The 21,614-nt window shown below is 37.2% G+C and overlaps 1 protein-coding gene across 2 annotated transcripts in view; it reads left to right on the forward strand.

Moving 5' to 3' along the window:
• LOC105486158 (TNFAIP3 interacting protein 3) overlaps positions 1-21,614 on the forward strand; it is an 83,326-nt gene that overhangs the window by 58,957 nt on the left and 2,755 nt on the right. For both annotated transcript variants that reach the window (XM_071093087.1, XM_011748878.2), the window contains 7 exons: positions 92-241; positions 2,700-2,828; positions 7,144-7,260; positions 10,197-10,322; positions 14,980-15,030; positions 15,862-15,960; positions 17,908-17,968. In XM_071093087.1, coding sequence (XP_070949188.1) covers positions 92-241; positions 2,700-2,828; positions 7,144-7,260; positions 10,197-10,322; positions 14,980-15,030; positions 15,862-15,960; positions 17,908-17,968 — 733 coding nt within the window. The remainder of the gene's footprint in view (positions 1-91; positions 242-2,699; positions 2,829-7,143; positions 7,261-10,196; positions 10,323-14,979; positions 15,031-15,861; positions 15,961-17,907; positions 17,969-21,614) is intronic.

Consider the following 21,614-nt stretch of genomic DNA (forward strand, 5'->3'; position numbering starts at 1 on the left):
TTCTGTCCAAAGTTCATACCCTGGGAATAAATCCAGGGGCTTGTGAGCTTCAGAGAAGGTATCTGCAGCTGTCTGTGAACGACCTCCTCAGGTAGCAGAGCTGAAGACGAAACTGGACGCCGCAGAAAGATTCCTCAGCCTGCGAGAGAAGGAGCGGCATGAGAGGCACAGAGAGGACGACAGGCAGAGAGAGGACGACCGGCAGCGCGACCTGACCCGGGACCGGCTGCAGCGGGAGGAGGTGGGCGGGGCCCGGGTTCTCGAGCCCAGAGGATCCAAGTAAAAGCAAAGGGGCGGGGGGATTTCCTGTAGAAAACCTACCGTTTTATTAAAATCAACTCACTACTGAGCAAGGACTGATGTGCAAGGGGTGTATGGGTTACGCAAGTCCCCAAGAGCCATGAACAAGGGTGACTTCTCTAGAACAAGAAGGAAGGAGATTCTCTGCCGGGTTTCTCCTGGTTGCATAAATAGGCAGACAGTCATCCCCCAGGCCCTTCCAGGAAGAAGAAAACCGATCCATAGATTTGCTGACTCTCTAGGGCATTTCAGCCTAAGAGAAAATTATTTTTTTTCTTTTGCTTTTATTCGTATTTATTCTTTTTATTAGTAGTGTTCATAATAATAATATGGCAGTACTTTGTATTTGTGCAGTAGCTTTTCAAGCTTACAGAGAGATTTACATATGAGGTTTTACTTCTGTAACCATAAATTTATGACATTTTTAAAAGGCTTCATCCTCATTATCTCATTTAACATTCTCGGCCCACCTGTCAGCAAAATAATTATTTTTGCTATATTAAAGATGAGAAAGCTGAGATGTAAACAAATTGAATTGCCCACATTGATAAAAAGGGACTGGAACCCAACCTCCAGATTCTAAAGCTCCATCAGTCCCTTGCTGAGAACTGGATGGTGTTGAGATGACAGCTTTTCCTAAAAAACACTCTTTTTGTCCTGGTTTTACTTTCCATTATTGGACTTCATGAATATTGTAGAAAAAGGGAGAAAACCTTAAACTCTAATGGTCCCTTGTTATTTTAGGTATAGTAAGAAAAAACAAAGTGTAAAGACTCTGAGGGAATGTCTTATTACTGATATCGTGAGGCATTGGCAATATTTTAAAACGTAGAAATCTTAAGGCAATGTCTAAAATTAGCACAGACAATGCCAGTCCAGGTTTTCCTACCTTGCTGAGGATGTCTTTGTCACAGTGAGTCAGGAAAGCAGAGTTTAGCAACACTCCCTTTCTGCCATGTAGCAGTCATTTCCTTTTCCAATTACATCCTAGCCAGGAATCTGAGTAATTTTTCCCTCAATGCAGTTGGGACCATTTTCTCATTGGAATAGTTTTCTCTTAAATTATGCTAACTTAGAAAATAATTGGCTTATTTTCTAAGTGTATATGTTCATTCTATTTAAATAAAAGCAAGTAGAAATATTTTCCCTTTTAAAGAAAATGAATTACCTAAAGCGGATTTCTTAAATTTTGTAATCATATTGGGAAATATGAGTTGCTCAAATAATACACTTTAACACATATATTAGCTATTTTTGCATGTTGAGTTACCTATTTTCTGCAATATTTATTTTACTGGGTTAAAATCTCAATCTCACTAAGAATCCAATTTACTTCACAAAATGTTTGCTATCTGTTATACAAAATTAAGAGGTGGGAGATATTGTCTGAATCCAGAGCCTGTTGATGTTTAAGCAGCTAACCTTCAGTTGTTTAAAACACTGCACTTCTGGATGATAATCTAAAACATGGAGAAGTGGTGGCAGTTGGACTAGTTGATTTCTCCCTTTTAAAAATAATAATCACAACAATAGAGTGCTCTAAATAAGATCTGTAATGAAGGGTCTTATTGGCCTAAAGATTATTCTCTTTTCCCTCTTTCTAATACAGAATGATGCAGGAATGAGCTTTGAGACATTTCGGATTGTTTTCTTACAATGACAGTAAGAAATAGCTGAAAGCCTTTTCTTTCTGCCATTTCAGCTATGTTTCTTAATCGCTTATCCATCACCTAGTAACAGTACATAGGGACTTGCTTATCCTGCAGACCCATTTATTTGACAATTGAAAGTAAGAATTGGGAATCCAGGACTTTGGGAAGCTGAGACGGGCGGATCACGAGGTCGGGAGTTTGAGACCAGCCTGGCCAACATAGTGAAACCCCGTCTCTACTAAAAAATATAGAAAACTAGCTGGGCGTGGTGGCAGACACATGTAATCCCAGCTACTAGGGAAGCTGAGGCAGGAGAATCACTTGAACCCGGGAGGCGGAGGTTGCAGTGAGCCGAGATCTCACCATTGCACTCCAGCCCAGGCGACAGTGTGAGAATTCATCTTAAAAAACAAAAACAAAAACAAAAACAAAAACAAAACAAAACAAAACAAAAAAAACCAGAATTGGGAAATTTGATTTTTTTTTTCCCTGGGGTCGCAAAATTTCTAAGATACTTCAGTAAATTCTGGTAAAAGAAAGATTCCTTCAATCCTAATTCTAGCATTCATCCAAAGAATATCGCTCAAGTGGGACGTTAAGTTAAAGTCTTGCAGGTCCTGTTTTTATTGTATTTCAGAAGGGTGACCCCTCAATCTGCCTGCCACGGCCGATATATCAGAATTCCTACAATATCATCTCGTTCGACTTGTACTGATTTTTCTTTTCTTTTCTTGGTCTTTACTTCAGAAGGAAAAGGAACGCCTAAATGAAGAATTACATGAATTGAAGGAAGAGAATAAGCTTTTAAAGGAAAAAAATGCTCTTGTGAACGAGGAGAAGGAACATTACGAATGTGAAATAAAACGCCTTAATAAGGTATCAGGCAGGTCAAGCATGGGATATTAAAATGAGAAGTCCCTGCATAAAACATTCTTACCGAGAGTCACAACAAAATCTAGGCTGCAGTGTGGGTCCCAGCTTTCAGGCACAAGAAATTAGCTGTGATTTTATAAATCACTCCTAGCTGCAGCTTTCAGCTATACTTGGCTAAGGAGGTTTTAGGGAATTTTTGTCCCTACAAAGATTCATCATGAAAAAGAGAAATGAGGAGGAATTATAGAGACAGTAAGAACGTTTCTTAGTTTGAAGAACCACATAAAGCAAGTGGGTGTTTGCGAACAATAACGTATCTCTTGGTCAACCACAAAAGCTTCCTCAGGAAACAAACTGCTCTTTAAAATGATCACTATGGAGTTGGGTGTGAAACACACTCTAAGGAAGCATGCTAAATGGCGAATCCAAGGCTGAGATGGTAGCTCTCTCAAGTGCAAGCCTAAAACCTACTTTAAAGTCAGGGAGAGGAAAGGTGTGCGCATGTGCATGCAGTGGTGTGTGTATGTTGTTTTATGGACTAGTTGGTTCATATTTTGGAGGAATGGGTCGCTAAATAGTTCAGGAAAAATAATCCTATACTGTTGACTTTTCCAAGAGCCAACCCATATGTGGAACATAGGAATGCTATAGCACATGGTTGAGTTGAGATATGCATCTCTCAACTAGATATTTCCTGATAAAAGAACAGAAATTGTCTTCTGAAACAAGAGTAGGTGATTGGACTTGAAACAGATGCTCAACCCCTGTATTTTGGGCCACATGCCCATGGTTCTAGTTAACTAGTGTTCAGAGATGTCATTTAAAGATCCTCAAATTATTGTATGTGCCTGCATAGCTGATAGGATGCTTTGCAAATGTGATCCTGTAGTAGATCTGTTTGTGGGACAAGTTATTCTTCAGGAGAAAATTGGAAAGTGAGGATAAACTTCATAATACACTTTATCCTCTAAGAGAGAAAAACCATGCTCAAACATACAATGCAGGGCAAAATCTATCTTTTCCCTTTTGTTCTCTTCCAGAAAATGTTGCACAAATGCATTAGAGGAACTATAAACAATTGAGATTATATTTAAAATCCTCCCATTTTTGATACCATATTACAAGTTTTCTTACATTGTCTCATTTATAGACTGTCCCTAAATATAGATACAAAGATATAAACCTTGTAGATATTAAAACAGCCAAGAATGCTGTATTTTTGCTCATGTCCATGTGCACTCTTCATGTTTGTGTATCCATATTTGTAGCTCACAGAAAATTGTTTAAAGTTAGAAAAATATAAGTTTTCATCATTCCAGTGATAATACAATTTAATAATTCTCCATGAAATTTTACATTTTAAAATTTTATGATTTTATAATTATAAAATCTCAATGAGAAAAAATAATTTGAGTAAAATCAGATCTTTATACCAATGTCACCTCTCAAAGATGACTTTTCTGGCTATCCTAATTAAAATTACATACTATACTACTGGTGTTTCCTGGTTTAAATTTTCCTTGGAATTTATTACTATCTAATATACATATATATATATTATATATATATATATAGTCTAACTTTTATGACTTTATTTGTTTTCTAGCTACTAATCTTGGTTGTAAACTCCATGAGGGTAGGATTTTCATGCCAACTCCTCCATTAGGCACCAGAGGCACAGTGTCTAGGCCTGTAGTACTTTTAGGGGCCCATAAGTATGTTTATGTTTAATTTCTCTTAAAATTAGAAGAAAAAATAAACTCTTGGGGTGAAAACACATTTTCATATATTATGTAACCATCTTTATAACAATGCATTTGTAAAATATCATTTTAACGTGTATTTTAGGGAGGGAGGGACTCAGGCAATGTCATAATGTGGTTCTGAATTTTTTCTGTTTTTTTTCACTGCTTTATCTTAAATACCTAGAGCAGGACCTTGCTCAGAGTAAGATCTTAAATATTTATTGGATGAGTGAATGGATGAATTTAATTAGCTAGTATATAATAACGTTTGGTAGACAATACTGGACCTAGAATTCATGCTTTAACAGGCATAATACATTACTTATGGGTAGTGAGGAAAAAAATAAAAGCATGCTTAAAGCCAGAAAAGATTTCATCCCACATCTATACTTTAAGCTGTCCCTTGAAAGTATAGATATAAAGTGATGAGTTATGACAGTAGATTTTTGTCTTATTTAAGATGGGTATTGGTACCTAATGTAAGATATTATTGTTCTTCTATTTTACAATGAATATTTTTCTTTTCCTTCTTACCAATGTGATAAACAGAAGTTACTCAAAATGTTTTTGGTAGCTGATTGTGCACACCATCCATCACAGCATGGAATCCAGAGCCTACCCTCTATGTACAAGCTGAATGCCTGCTGACCCATATTCACTCAGCAAACATGTGTAATATGTCAGCTTAGTAATTAACATACTGTTTTCAGAAGTTCACACAATTGTGTGTATTCAATTCGATTTGTTTGCTTTGAAGAAAATACCTGGGAGTTTGTTTTTATCAGGCTCCTAAAGGGAAGCCAGATGTTTAACCAAAGTGAAAACAATTACCTAAGGCTACTCAGCTTGTGCCACCCATGGGCAAACTTGATTTGTCTAACATCTCGGTAGATCTGTTTAGAATATCTGTACTAATCGTAAATATTCTAGAATAGGTTATAGGTGTTTGTTCAAGGAAGTTGGGAAAACCCAAAATGGAATAAATATCTATTAGACTCATCTTTCATTTATGACTCATTTACAAAATTTCTAGGATCCCAAATAGCATGAAAAATAGATCAGAAAATGCAAATAACAAGATCTACAAAAGTAGTCTATTCCCAGGTGTAGGATAAGGAACTAGCATATTCAATTGCCATAATCCATTTGGCCCACCCCACCCTAGATTCTCTCTACTACTATTCAGCAGTTGAAAAAAAAAATGAACTATTCTGACACTTCCTAGAGCTTAACACAAATCCTCACAAAACATAAATTATTAAGCTACTTTTGTTGTTTCTGTAAATTCTCCCCAAAGGATGAAGAAAGCTCTTTATTTCTCTTACAACTTCCTGAAAAAAATGATATTCATATCAGGCTAGACAGTATCTGTATATTCTAAGACATTCTATTAGGAAATTCCCAGTCTGTCCACATACTCAAAACCATACATTTGCTTGTCTTTTCCTACCTTTATGACCATATTATATAGTAATGCAGTGGAGTTAGTTACCTACTAATATCACCAAATAGACACTGTTGAAGTTACTAAAGAAATACAGAAGCAAATTATTCTTAGATCTCTGAAAATAAACCTTTTCTATTTGTACAGAGGACTCATTTGATAATGAGCAAGTAGTCATTTTGTGGTCCCTGAGGCCACACCAGGGTGAGAAGTGTTCTGCCACGATATTTGGAAGTCATTTTTGTTGAACTTATCATGAACCAAAGGTCTTCAAAAGAGAGGCAATGTCTTTCATATGATGTTACCAAAAATAATGTAATGATGTGATCATGATGAGCTAATGACTAAGGAGTAAGGACGATCATCTATCTGGTGAATATAGGCATTTCTTTCCTCTCCTCGTGCCATGCTAAAAGCATCAACTTATACTGGATGTCAAGAAAGCAGGGCACTCTCCACTCAGTAGTGAGTTAATGAATGTTTTAGCAGAAAACAAATAGGACTGTGGCTAGGCCAGGGCAGAAGAGTAGCACAACAGAGCTAACAGATTCTGAGTCTGCATGGGCTCTCATTTCTGTGGATGTCCCTCTCTCCTGTTGAGGGCATGCCATAGTTATATAGCAGAATATTACTCAAAACATTACCTGGGACCAGCAGCACCAGCTTCTGAGAAATGCAAATTCTGAAACTATACCCTCCAGCCTACTGATTCATAATCTCTGGGAGTCAGTACCAAGGGATGGGCATGTCTGCTACCTCTGATGTTCCCTAATGTCTGAGCATCATTGATAGGGTATACATTTGACTGAAGCAGAGAATCTGGAGAAAGTCTATAGATACAGATTTTGTTTTCATAGTTGGCTAGGTGGAGGAGGAGGGTCCAACATCAAAGCCTAAATAATAATGAGGATCAATTAACATAAGCATCATCATGTAGAAAAGACAAAGATTCTGGAAAAAAATACATATATGAGAAAATCAGAAAGAAGAAAGTTACTCGGTTATGTCAGCAGCGTTGAACATGAAATGCTTATTTGTGGGTGCATTTGAGATGATTGTAACAATTATAAAAGAATTCATTCCATGTGGTAAATCTTAGATCAACAGTGTACTTAATCTTATTACATAGGTTCTTCAGGATGCCTTGAATTTCAAGTGTTCATTTTCTGAGGACTGTTTGAGGAAGTCTCGAGTGGAATTTTGCCATGAGGAGATGAGAACAGAAATGGAAGTTCTGAAGCAGCAGGTGAGAAGCTGGAAGTGGCATGATCCTGTGGAGAACATACTGCCCATTGTTCATGCTTCTTTGGGCATTTTTAGATGTCTTGCTGCTAGAAATATGTCAAAGGTTTTTGCATTTATTTTAAGTAGAATTATCTAATTTTCAAGCTTGATAGGAAGAATATAGATCAGCTAGTTCAGTCCCACCATTTAGAATATAGGGAACTGAGTTTCAGATGGATTAAATGGCTTACCCAATCACACAGTTAAAAGAGGGACATGCCAATTAACCTTGGGTGAGGTTCTATTAGCACTGGGGCTAGAGAGTTTCATGTAGACATAGTTTTTGGTTTTGATTTTGTTTTTGAGACGGAGTCTCCCATTGTCGCCCAGGCTGGAGTGCAGTGGCGTGATCTCGGCTCACCGCAACTTCTGCCTCCCCGTTTCAAGCGATTCTCCTGCCTCAGCCTCCCGAGTAGCTGAGACTACAGGCGCATGCCACCATGCCTGGCTAATTTTTTGTATTTTTAGTAGAGATGGAGTTTCACCATGTTGTCCAGGCTGGTCTCAAACTCCTGACCTCGTGATCCACCTGCCTTGGCCTCCCAAAGTGTTGGGATTACAGGCGTGAGCCACCGCACCCAGCCACATGGCTTATTTTAAGAACACTATTAATCCCAACTCTGGATCTTTTCAGAAAACAGTAGCAGCTGAGTGATCATTCTGTAGTTGCTAGCCTCTAGGCCTTTGCACAATAAGAGCAGTTTTAAAGAGAATACTTTGTATTTATTATAATCACTGAAACCAGGTCTGCTCAGCTAGTCCCACACCACTTAGCAATTCACTGATGCACAATAGCATTCTCCTCTCCACTCACCTAACCTCACTCACTATTGCCAAGTGGACAGCAAGAGTAAGGATGCACTCTACAACTTCTGCATGTATCTATTGGCAGCATAGCGCAGAGGAGATACCGCACTGGTTAAACTGCTTGTGTCTAAACTTACTCTGGAATTCTCTAAATCTGTTGGAATTCACTTAGCTGAGGGGCCGACCATGTATATCATGTCTCTTTTTATGTGAGAGGTTAAATAAACTAATGTAGAGAAAAATCTGGAATGGTTCATGGCAATAGTGGTAAATACAGGATACATCAAGGAACCTCAATCCCTGAAGCACACATTGTCAGTAACTTATTGGCAATGGAAGACAGGGTGCCATAGAACAAAGGGCTGGAAAGCATCATTTTTCTGATGTCCCTGGGTATGATTTAGTGACTGCTTTTGCCCTGAGTGAGTACTAATTACAAAGATTTTTGTTGCAATACATGGAAAAATCGAGCAATTGTGTTATTATTGCTGTTACTTGTTTTATTGTTACTGCTTCATATGAAGTAACCTATCTGTGAATAGATCTAAAAATTTTATAGCATTTGATGGTAAAGTTGGATTTTCTCTTCCGTCAATTTTAGTTGAATAATCTGCTTCATTACATTCAGGGTAAAATACATAGCTGAAAAATAAACTCATGAAGAGAATAAGGGTAATATGCACAGTCTCAAAGCTCTGTCAAATTCTCAACCCCTAGAGTACTGTTGGTACTGGCCAGGATTTCTTCAAAAACCAAAAGTACTGCTTATGTTCAAACACTTGACATCTTCGGAACTTGCATATAAGGTACATGACATGCAAGAGTCACTTTTACACATAAAGTTTATAATAATGGTTTGGTTCATATTTCTTACAGTGACAGATATTCTTTTTTCATAATCCCTGTGGGAAGACCAAAATCCATCTCCATAGTTTTGCAGTGTATCTACTGCTGACTTTCTCCATAAATATTTTAACTGTGCATGTTTGTAATCAGGCACCCACAATCGTTACATCACCAAGTGCCAGGTGAAACACTAAAGGGCTTAAATGCACAAAGAAACTGAGTGAGAATCTTGGCCCCTACCTGACTAAAGTGATGACGTTGCCAGTGTTTAATTCTAATCAGATGGTCTCCTCCCATTTAAAATGCCTCTGGTGATTGTTTACAGAGCATTAGTTTAACTGTCTCTGGAAATGAATGTCAGTTCTTAACCAAAAAAATTATCAAAATGTCAGTGTGGCTGGATGTAGTTTCCCTTCAGTACTTCTGGTGAATAAAGACTTAAAAATTTAATATGAGTATCTGCATGTAAATGTATACAAAATGTTTAATTTCTTCCCTTGCATATTTTGTTCTATTGCTGTCGACTTAGAACAATAAAATTGATAAACCTTTAGTTAAAATGTGTTGCACTGTTAGTGATGAAAGTGTAATGTGCAGTAGTTTTAATAGACAAAAATCTAGCTACTAGGTTCCAATATAAGTAGTAATTTAAATCAGAGTCTTAGAGGAATGTTTTTGCTTCATTCCCTAAGTTTCATTTGTTTTCATAGCTTTATATGCCAGTCTCCTAGCCCTCAGTCAACAATAAGTCAGTTGAAAACAATAACAATACTTAAACCTGTTTTTGTTTTTAGTTTGGTCACTTTTCTGGAATATTTGGAGTGCCTCTCAAGCGGTGTTCCACTCAAATATTACTATTATTTATGATACACACCCAAAGTAACTTATAAAGGGAAAATTTGTGAATACCTTTTAACAATCATGCTTTGCTTTTCCACATACGTAAGGGTTTTGTTTCTCTGTTGCATTCAACTTATACATTATGTCTGGAAACTTGGGCATGTCAGTATTTAGTGACACTTAACAGCTATTTTCAGTAAACTGTCTTTTAGAAGTTCAAGCAGTGTTCATACATCAAAGTCCTTGTGTTAAGGATGGATGACTTGCTCTGAAACAGTGACACTGAACACTAGTTGGGAGGGTTCTTTACAATAATGGAGTAGGCAGCAGTCATTTAAAATAAAGTCATTTACATGGCTTAAGAGAAAAGGAAGCTAACAGTAACAGCAAGTTAATATTTCTTAGGTGCAAATATACGAAGAAGACTTCAAAAAGGAACGATCAGATCGCGAGAGACTTAATCAAGAGAAAGAGGAGCTACAGCAAATTAATGAAACTTCCCAATCCCAGTTGAACAGGCTGAATTCCCAGGTACAAGTCAAAACAAAATAATCTTTGCCAGCATGTATGTATTTTTTTTTTTCATTTAAAAAATTCAAGACTTTTTGACTTCTGTTAATTGCCATCGAATTTTTTTGAAAGGTCAGCACCTGGGATGAAGTCATTCTTAAACAATCTTGTAAAGAGATGAAAATGACTGGAAATTTCTTTTAACTTAAGTATATTAAGGAATTGCCCAAGAAATTGCATTCCAAAGTTTTTTTTATAAAATACAGTCCTTTTGATCTTTTTCTCATAATATTTATCCTGGTAGAATGAGAGTTGAACTACCTAGTACTCAAATAAAGTGAAGTGGTTTTCAAAATTCTTGTCATTTTCTTTGAAGGGCTATGTTGGAATGCTCCTGTCTGCCAAAAACATACATATTTCTAAATGCCATTTATATGTGAGACTGAGGATTTTATTCAGTGGTTCCCAGATGTAATGTAACTGGAGTACTTTCAAGGAAGCCAGATAATGGTCACCAGTTTATTAAAATAGAATATATTAAATGTAAGCATACTAAAATTAAGTGTAATTGAATATATTAAAGTAGATTCAGGAAGTTGCCATGATAGGTAAATAGTGATGTTAATGAAGGAAACTGTAGCTAACATAATTTTGCCTTAAAAAATAAAACAAACTGCACCATTTTTATTTGTAAAATATTGCAATACTTTTAAATAAATAGAAAATTGTTATGGCAATGCTGTGGCAGCTCTTAGTTTCAAGATTCTTAGTCATAAAAAATTTTTAAACAGTCATCATTTTCTTCCAAATACAAAGTGGATTGTGAATTACATTTAATTTTATCTCTGATTTTTTAAAGATTAACTTGAAATTCCTAATTTTACATGGAAAAAATTGTTTTGCAGAACCATTTTCTCTGTAAGAAATTAGAAAAAATAAAATAGTAGTAAAAAAATCAAATAATTTTATGAAAATAATTCAGGCAACCTAATAATTCATGTAACAATAGATAAGACAATGTTCTCATTACTCTTGGTAAAAAAAAAAAAAAAAAAAAAAAAAAAAAAAAAAGAGAGAGAATATATATACTTTTTTGGTTTTTGAGATGGTGTTTTGCTATTGTTGCCCAGGCTGGAGTGCAATGGCGTGATCTCAGCTCACCACAACTTCCACCTCCCAGGTTCAGGTGATTCTCCTGCCTCAGCCTCCCAAGTAGCTGGGATTACAGGCATGCACCACCACGCCCAGTTAATTTTTTGAATTTTTATTCTTTTAATTTGTTTCTTACATGCCTAGCTAGCCTAATTTCTTTCAAGTTGTCTCTGTACAAACTGTTTTACTTGCTGCCAGCAAAACAGTTTTAGAACAAAAAATAATTTGTTTTTTAAAGCAATTGTAAAATTTGCTGCCAGTACAACAGCAAGTGAAACAATTTTAATTTTAAAACAATTTTTAGTAAATTTTTTTTGTATGATAAATTATATATCAATATATAATTATATAATTTTGTTTATTCTACTATATTAAGATTGGTGATAGACTGGCAATGTCCTTGCCATTACAGAACTTTTAGTCTGGTCAGGAACATACATCTATCTACTTAACGTTATATACTATAATCCACAAGTCCTTTCCTGTGTCACCTGTAAACTTGATTGGTATCAACAAAATAAATGTATTTTCTAAATGCAGTATGGTATAATTGTGCCTAGAACCTAAAGGAAAATCTTAATCATATCTAAAGTGATAACTTAGAGCTATGAAATTTTTTCTTTAAAGTAATGAAAGCCCAATCCTTTTTTTAAAGTCTCATTTACTCAGTAGGAGAATGATAGAATTCACAGAGAGGAAGTAGATGGTTTGATGATGTATGTTAAATGTATTAACAGCAGATTAAATGCTAAGATATTTAAAAAAGAACTGATGGCCGGGCGCGGTGGTTCAAGCCTGTAATCCCAGCACTTTGGGAGGCCGAGGCGGGCGGATCGCGAGGTCAGGATATCGAGACCATCCTGGCGAACATGGTGAAACCCCATCTCTACTAACAATACAAAAAAATTAGCCAGGGGTTGTGGCGGGCGCCTGTAGTCCCAACTTCTAGGGAGGCTGAGGCAGGAGAATGGCGTGAACCCTGAAGGCGGAGCTTGCAGTGAGCGGAGATCGCGCCACTGCACTCCAGCCTGGGCGACAGAGCAAGACTCCGTCTCAAAAAAGAAAAAAAAAAAAAGGAACTGACATTACCTGACATTACCTTAGGTGAATAACATATTTGCTGTCCAAGTGGACTTTTAGAGGAATGTTCAGGTCAAACCATTCTGGCATTCTGAGTTGCTTTCTTCCCAGAATGTATTCATTCTGTCACTAAAATGCGTTAAGCCGGTGTCAATGGTAAAATAAGTAATGTGGTAAAGTGAAAGATGCTTAGGGTACTTAGAAATAAGAGGAATTTAGGGCAAAAAAGACTTGGTGTTCCTGCCTGCTCTGATATTCCATTGGTGGTAACCTTGAACAAGTTATTTAACTTTTCTATGCTTCCTTTTCTTAATCTGTACAATGACAAAGTTGAACTGGATCATCTCTAAAATGTTTCTTATTACTCTAAAACCTCTCTCTAAAAAATAAGTTACCTAACCTCTTTTAGTATACCTGCCTGTAAAATATAGATAATGAAACCTACCTTATGACTTCACTTAAGTTGTTCTCAATGGTAAGTGAAAAAAGCAAAAAACAGGCCAGGCGCTTACATTACAAGCGTGATGTAACTGGGATTACATCACGCTTGTAATCCCAGCACTTTGGGAGGCCAAGGCAGGCAGGTCACTGGAGATCAGGAGTTTGAGACCAGCCTGGCCAACGTGGTGAAACCTCATCTCTACTAAAAACACAAAAATTAGCTGGGCATGGTGGTACGCGTCTGTAATCCCAGCTACTCACGAGGCTGAGGCAGGATAATCTCTTGAACCCAGGAGGCAGAGGTTGCAGTGAGCTGAGATTGCGCCACTGCATTCCAGCCTGGGCAGCAGAGTGGGATTCTGTCTCAAAAAGAAAAGAAAAAAACAAAATACCCGTTAGAAAACATTTAGCTCAAGCCAAATCATGGCTCAGAGGTATTTTATAAATTATTTTAGTCTATTAGAAGAGGGCACATGTTTAATAGTTTCATTTAGTTGTATAATTAGCATGCTACTTTCAGTTCCTTGTAATCTAATTTTGATGCTTTCTTTTTGCAAGGCATTCTGCTATATGCTGTGAGAAAACGAAAACTGGTTCTTGCTAGTAAATAACTCACAATATAGTAAAAGAGACATGTACAGTCTATCCTCATCATCACCAATTCTGCATATGTGAATTTCCCTACTCACTAAAATGCATATGTCATCCCCAAATCAATACTTGTGGTGCTTTGTGATACATCCTTACATATGAGCAGAGCAGCAAAGTTGTTTCCTGACATATACACATTCATAGTGTTCTTTTTGTGGTCCATATAGTGCCATGTTTGCTGCGTTTTTGTGCTTTTTGTTGGTGATTTCATGGTTTAGAATGGGCCACATATATATGCTGACATGCTCTCTAGGATTCCTAAACACGAAGGATGTGATGTGCCTTACAGAGAAAATGTGTGTTAGAGAAGTTTCATTAAGGCATGTTATAGTACTCTTGACCATGAGTTCAGTGTTAATCAACGAAACATATTAAATAAGTTGTCTTTAATCAGAAACACACATGAAACAAGGTTATGTATTGATTCATTGACACAAATGTTGTGAGAAGAGGCTAGCAGAAACTTAACCCAACAATTCTCCTAGGAGCAGTGGTTCAATATTCACTAATTCAGTGTCCCTGAAGACTTTATGGAATATGACTACCACAAGCAGCAAGAATTGCCTGTAAATAGTACACATTGGTCTAAAAAGTCACACAGTGAATGTACAACACTACATAAGAGGACAGAATAATTCTGATTAGTGGGACTTGGAAAGGTATCATTCAGAAGGGGATATTTGACCATCCCTTATGGGAATGTGGGACGCGGAGTATAGGAATGACAATGAAACAGTCAAGGAAAAGCCAGCTTTCTCTAAGTGTGTCTTAAGTTAAGGGAACCCAGGGTAGGTGATTCATCTAGATGAGGCTGGGCCTTAAGTAGTGAGAAGCCGTGGAATATAGCAGTGTGACTTTGAACAAGTTACTCAGAATCTTATGTCTTAGTGTTCTCATCTATAAAATTGAGATAATACTAAGTATCACATAGAGGGATTGGGAGAATTCAGTGAGTTATTGCATGTAAAGAATTTAGATCAGTTTCTGACATGGATTAAGTGCATATATAACTTCTAAAATTTATTATGGAAGCCTTTGAATGTCAGTTTGACAATTTCAGTGTCATTCAGTAAGCAATGAAAATTGTTTCTATATCTGTATCTAAATAGATCTACCTAAAACAGAATTGTAATGGCCTCAAAAAACTGGAATAGCAATTTAAAACTATCACATTTTTCAAACTTCAATTGGAAATGTAAAGATAGAATCAATGCATATCTGGAAAAAACAACCTGTGGCTGTTTTTGTTGGTATTACTGCTGTCAGTGCCTCACACTTGAGTAGGTCAAGAGTGGCTTAGGAACTAATGATTTGAACTTGTCTTGATTAACAAATGCCTTTGTTTTGTCTTTAGATAAAAGCTTGTCAGATGGAGAAAGAAAAACTAGAAAAGCAATTAAAGCAGGTATGTTGTTCTAATTTTCACTCATACATTTATTCCCACGTACAACATTTCTCATTGTCCCAATTAAAGACATATTCAAGCTCTGCTACAGGTGGCCTACAACAACCCATGGTCTTCATTACCGACTACACCATCAATGGATAGACAGTGCTTAGGCACCACCAAGGCCTTTCAACCCTAACACTCATGGAAAGTATATGCTTTATAGAGCATGTTACCAGTAGCACAAACCTTAGTGCTCCTTAGACCCACAAGCACCTGGGAAATAGATTTCACTGGTATTTCATGCAGTTGCTCACACAATTAACAGTGGAAAACTAAATCAAATACTGCCTCTTTTGAAAAAATAACATGCCTTCTTGAGCACTGAAGTATTCTATCCCATGGGTTCTCTAGTTGCCTTAAAGACTGAATATTATTTGTCTTAATTCCTAATTTCCTTTCTGGACTTTAGTTTTCCCTGGCTACAATTTAAGAAAACCTATTTCATGACTCAATGGATAGATTTTCTTCATTGAGGGCCCTCAATAAAGATAACTCAAAAACATAAAGTTAACTCTATATACTTTTCAAGTGTGTCTCATTTCCTCAAAATGGAGAAATGATTATAGTTTCACCTTAGGTAAGACTTGACCAGTGAGCCTTATCTGTATCGGTCCTGAGTCTATTGACATGTTTACGGTTTTGAGTTATAATTATGCCAGATTAGGCGGAACCTTAAGATTGAAACCAAACCTTAAGATTGAAACCAAACCTTTTGTATAAAGCAATGTCAGTGTGACTCTTCAGTCTCTCCCACTGGTAGTGAACCCACAGCTTTGTTCTCCTCAGATGTATTTCCCAACCTGTAACTGCGGCTTGGTTTTCCACCTGCAAGATCCATGGCTACCAACAGGCGCTGGAGCTGTGCAGAAGCGACGGGAGCACCCAGTAAGAGTGCATTTGAAAAAGTGCTTAGTATACTGTTTTGGTAGAAATTATGTCCATCTCTGGAATTTCAGCACATTATATTATCTACAGCAAGAGTCTCTGTTTTCTCTCAGTCTCAAACTTGCAAAGTTGGAGTGGTCAGTGTACAGTAGAATTATCTTTGGGACACTGAATCCACAGGACACATAGATACGAATAAATTAACTGAAAGGTATTAAATTGGGAATAATTCCTTGAACAACATATAACATTTTCAATTGGCATACCTCATTCTACCCAAAGGGTATTTTAGGTGTAAAATGTATTTATGTATAAAAGAAAGTGGATATGGCAAAACAAAAAAAAAAGAGATGCTTTTTTTCAGTTGTAAATTTATATTGAACTACTATGGATATTGCTACATATGTGCAAAATAGTTTTTGACATTTTCCAATTGAAAGGATTTTCTTAAAGGATCCAAGAAAAAGTGACCCACTTAAGTTGTTCTCCATGGCTGTGTCTTCCCAGACAAAATGAAATGCAGAGTTGAGCAATTATTTGTGAGGGGAATTGATTTGGACAGTCAACCTGAATAAGTCAGGCCCAAAGCACCCTTTTTTTCCCTCTCAATAGCAGTATTCCACCCACCCTCCTCTACCTTCTATTTTGCCTACATAGATAGAACCTTTAACCAGGGGGAAAAAAAAATGTGTTTTTTCTGCATTTTGTATTTACCCAGGCAAATCCTCCCAAACTTTAGGTTTGATTGTGTTTCTCATGATGAAAAAAATCTAAGATTTTAAACTGGGATTTTCCGACCAGAATGCTTACAGAAAGCATGATTCTCTTGGCTTCTTGAAAGTTCTCATACTTTTGTTTGAGTGTGACTCAAAGCCCTTTTCCCAAGGGAGGAGATAATGACTCTTTGGGTGGCAGAAGGATGTGAGGATTTAATGAGCATCTCTTATTTGACCCCGGTGTGACACAGCACACTGCTAAGAATTGGTTCTTTTCATGTTATTGCTGGTTGCTAGTTCTGTCTGCTCTCCTTCCCCAATTTCCATTTTTTTGTTTTCTTTTTTTCTTTTTTCTTTCTTTCTTTTTTTTTTTTTTTTGAGACAGAGTCTCGCTCTGTCGCCCAGGCTGGAGTGCAGTGGTGTGATCTCAGCTCACTGCAAGCTCCGCCTCCCATGTTCACGCCATTCTCCTGCCTCAGCCTCCCGAGTAGCTGTGACTACAGGCGCCTGCCACCATGCCTGGCTATTTTTTTTTTTTTTTGTATTTTTAGTAGAGATGGAGTTTCACCGTGTTAGCCAGGATGGTCTCGATCTCCTGACCTCATGATCCTCCCGCCTCAGCCTCCCAAAAATCTTGTCTCTGTAGACTAAACTATACGAGCAATTTAGAAGACAGGTTCTGCTGGATTGGTTCTTCAGAATAGAAAAAAGGGAAAGATTTGCCCTCCTTCACCATCCTGAACTTCTATCAATGCCAAGTCCCTATTTAATAGCTTAGGTTTCCTTCCTTAAACGATTAGAAAACTTGTATTAAGCTTTTTTTTTCCCCCTGGCCTTCTCATTGCCTCTAGTGTGAGGGTCTCAAAAAGAGTATTTGTTGATGCTAAGTTGCTTTGTTTTATTGATGGGTTGTAGTAAGTTTTACAAGTGTTTATACTTCTGCAGATATTCAAAACACATCTGTTTCAGAGAAAAAAAAGAAAACATGTCACAACCTCAAAGTAGTAGAAATTCTGGCCAAAAACAGAGTGAATTTAAGAGGGGGTAGGGAGAGATGATGGCAGTGATGGGGGATAAGCAGGATGAGTGAGGTTGGCAATAGGTTTGGATAGAAATTACTTTTGTGTTACCTGCTTAATAAAAGCCACATAGCCTAATTGTATTTTTGACATGCCACTATGTTTGGTTTGAAGTCCATATTGCTATAATAATGTTTTATTGTTCCACACAGCCAGACTATCAGTGGTATGCTCTTGACCAGCTTCCGCCAGATGTACAACACAAGGCAAATGGTAAGACCACAGCTGTATTGAGCATTCTTTCACGTTTACATCTTAATGGGATCTTTTTGGGATGTTTACTCAACATACATTCATTCGTACTTGGGGAGGACTTACTATAAAGTTGTGTTACATACATAACTTTAATTTGATGCACCTGGGGTTAAATTGAACTCCTTAAGACACAGAAAATGTGCAAATACAGAAATGCATGAACTTCAATGCTGGCTTCTGTTCCTTTTTCAGTCTCAGAGTCAGAATTCCATCTGGGGTTAGAAATGAAAACTGTAAGCAGAGCTGTATTATAACAACAACAAAGTTCTGCAATTGTACTACAAAGTACAGATGCACACCCACTATTCCAAGTTGAGTTTGCTAGACAGATGTTTTAAATGTCACTGGCAGACAGACAGAGGAAACCAAAGGCTCAGAACTGTGTTCCCTTATGACTAAATGTCAGACTCCAAGGCAGGGTTCTTAGTTTAGGCCAGGGTTGCCCACAACGCCCACCTCAAAGTATGCTGGGAAAAACTAAAAGTCACTTATGAAGTACTCACAACTAAGATTACTTTTTTACATCTTATTTTTTATTGGTTTAACATTTTCTTTTTTGTTTCTAGAATCTGCTATACTTTCTACTGCTTCTTTCTATGGTCTTGTGAGGCCACCCGGAAGCAGGCTGTATATACTGAGCTATAATCAAAATCCCACTTCTATTCTCATCACGTATACATAATCAAAAGTTAGAAATGTCTGCTGCATGTTTAAAGTCTCATATGACACACACCTGGGACTCTCACTTGTTAATTTCCAAAGATTTGAATCTATCTAAAAATGCTGAAGATGAGCTCTATAGTCTAATTTCAGGCCATTCTTGAAATTTGATCTCATTTGAAGTCAGAGCTGAGATCACAGAAATTTAGTTTTTAATACAAGGAGTCTGTTATGGAGTGTAAATAGGAAGCCAGGGATACCACATGTAGTTTTGCAGGTTGTGAACTTTACAAGTCTAAGGGGTGCATAATGGTCGTCTATGTGGATGGAGCCTGCAATCTGGACAGCTGTACACAGCAGCAATGGGTGTGGCAAAGACCATAGATTGTAACAGCATCATAGAAAAGAAATATGAAATGTGAGAACTCCATAATAAAATGTCCAGGTATTTATCAAAACTCTATAGGACTCTCTTTTTTCTTTGCTTTCTACTACAAATATAGCCAGAGGTTTTAATGAAGTTCTTGAGTTCCAACAATAATGGAGTTCTTTTATTAGAAAGGCATACCATTAACCAGAATGAGTGTTGCATAATATATGCAATTTTAAAATCTATTATTGTATAATTGCAGAATTGCTACCCAATTATAATTTTCCATTTTATATTGCTCTGGAATGACTATTAAAGATATTTTCTTTCTGAATTGGAGTTTAATCACTAGAAAATACAATTACTTAGTACAGAACTTAGTAATACCATAAGGTCATTTATATATCATTATTGAATTCTCCCTGGACCAATATTACACAAGCTAGTGATTACATAAAATAGAAACGAATTGTGATGACATTCAGAAACTAAATAGAATACGCAGTAATGAAACGTTGTAGTCAGTGTATGAGACGTACTGATTTTTGTCTAGCTAGGAAAAATGTAGTGAGCTTTGTGATGTATAAGCATACCATGTAACAGTGTCTACAGATGTAAAACTACAACAAAAAAATCTCTATGATGTACCAACCTAAGCTTTGTTTCTGTTTTTTTTTTTTTTTTTTTTTTTTTTTCTGAGACAGTCTCACTCTGTCACCCAGGCTGGAGTAGTGCAGTGGTATGATCATAGCTCACTGTACGCTTGAACTCCTGGGCTCAAGAAATCATCCCACCTCAGTCTCATGAATAGCTAGGGCTACAGGCATGAACCACCATACCCAGCTAATTTTTATTTTTATTTTTTTGTTCAGAGGGAGTCTTGCTCCGTCTCCAGCCTATTGCCCAGGCTGATCTCGAACTCCTGGCCTCAATTGATCCTCCTGCCTTGGGCTCCCAAACTGCTGAAATTTCAGGTGTGAGCCACCACACCCGGCCTGTTTTTAAAGAGTTGTTTATTTCAGTCTTCACAACAATGCTATAAAATAGGTTTTGTTTTGCACTATTTAACACATGGGGAAACCGAGGCTTAGAGAATTTATGTAACACCTAAATCACACAGTTAATAAAATTTCACACACGGATTAGATTATTTGATATATAGGATTCTAAAACCTATGGTTTGAATTATACAGTACAGTGTCCCTCTTACTGTACCCCTCTCACTTTATTAAAATTTTCTAAAATTATAAATACAAAAATGAGAATGGGTCTCTAACACAGATAATAATATGACTAGCGTTTAATCCTCAATAATCTCATCTTCGTATGAACTCACAGCATGCTACTCATTTGACATTTAGAATATCACAAGTAAAAGACACAGTACTATGTAAGATTAAGTGTGTAATAAATATGTTACGAACTAACTTGTGCATGGACAGCCCTGGTGGAACCTGACCAGGGGTATGTTATCATTTGAAACCCATCCTTCTCCATACCAACACAACTCTGCAACTAACTATGGCTGGCCAGCAGCAGGCAAGAGGGCTGATCGTAGTTAGGGCACCACCAAAAAATTCCTTACTTAAAAATCTACCTGTTTGGGATTCCTATGCCTCCTTTACTAGCTTCCACATTTGATGTATTTCATAGCTCAAGCCATGTCATAAGAATTGGCAAGAACTCTGAAATCACTCTTGTCACAAATGACGGATGTGTCATAATTTAATTTCAGTAGTGGTTTTTGCTGGTTTGGGGTTCATTTAATTAAAAAGGTCCTTTTAATCTGTTGGTGTAACTGAATTGTTCAGAATTCTCATAAAATAATTTTGTGGTATTGATTATTAAGAAATCACTGGTTTAAGGCCAGACGTGGTAGCTCATGCCTATAATCCCAGCACTTTGGGAGACCAACGCGGGTGGATTGCTGGAGCCTAGGAGTTCAAGCCCAGCCTGGGCAACATGGTGAAATGCCGTCTCTACAAAAAAATACAAAAATTAGCCAGGTGTAGTGGCATGTGCCTGTAGTCCCAGCTATTTGGGAGACTAAGGTAGGAGGATCACATGAGCCCAGGAGGCCAAGGTTGCAGTGAGGTGAGATCACACCGCTGTGCTCAAGCCTGGGTGACAGAGAATGACTCTATCTCAAAAAAATAAAATAAAATAAAATAAAATAAAATAAAATAAAACTTCATGCATTTTAAAAGGTATGGCAGATAATGAGTGATTAAATTTCAATGATACCACTAAATCTTCCTCTAACATTTCTGGGGCCTAGAGCAAGAATAAGTGGAGAGCTACATCCTATATGTGTAAATCTCATGAATCAAGCATAGAAACTGTTAAAGTATAATCTATCCTCCTACCTTGATAAACATACATGTAAAACCAAAGTACAATTTACAATGCTCAGATTCAAAACCAGTCTGTGACAGGACAAGGTGGCACAGGGAGACCTAAGCCCTGACCTCCTGCCTGGGACCCTCCACCTTCTCTCCCCACCCTCCCATCATAAGGACTCTTGAGTGCAAACTTGAAGACAGCCCAGTTGGGACATCCCAGCCTTGTCCATAC

The sequence above is a fragment of the Macaca nemestrina genome, chromosome 3, assembly GCF_043159975.1.
Source record: "Macaca nemestrina isolate mMacNem1 chromosome 3, mMacNem.hap1, whole genome shotgun sequence".
In the NCBI taxonomy this organism is placed as follows: domain Eukaryota; kingdom Metazoa; phylum Chordata; class Mammalia; order Primates; family Cercopithecidae; genus Macaca; species Macaca nemestrina.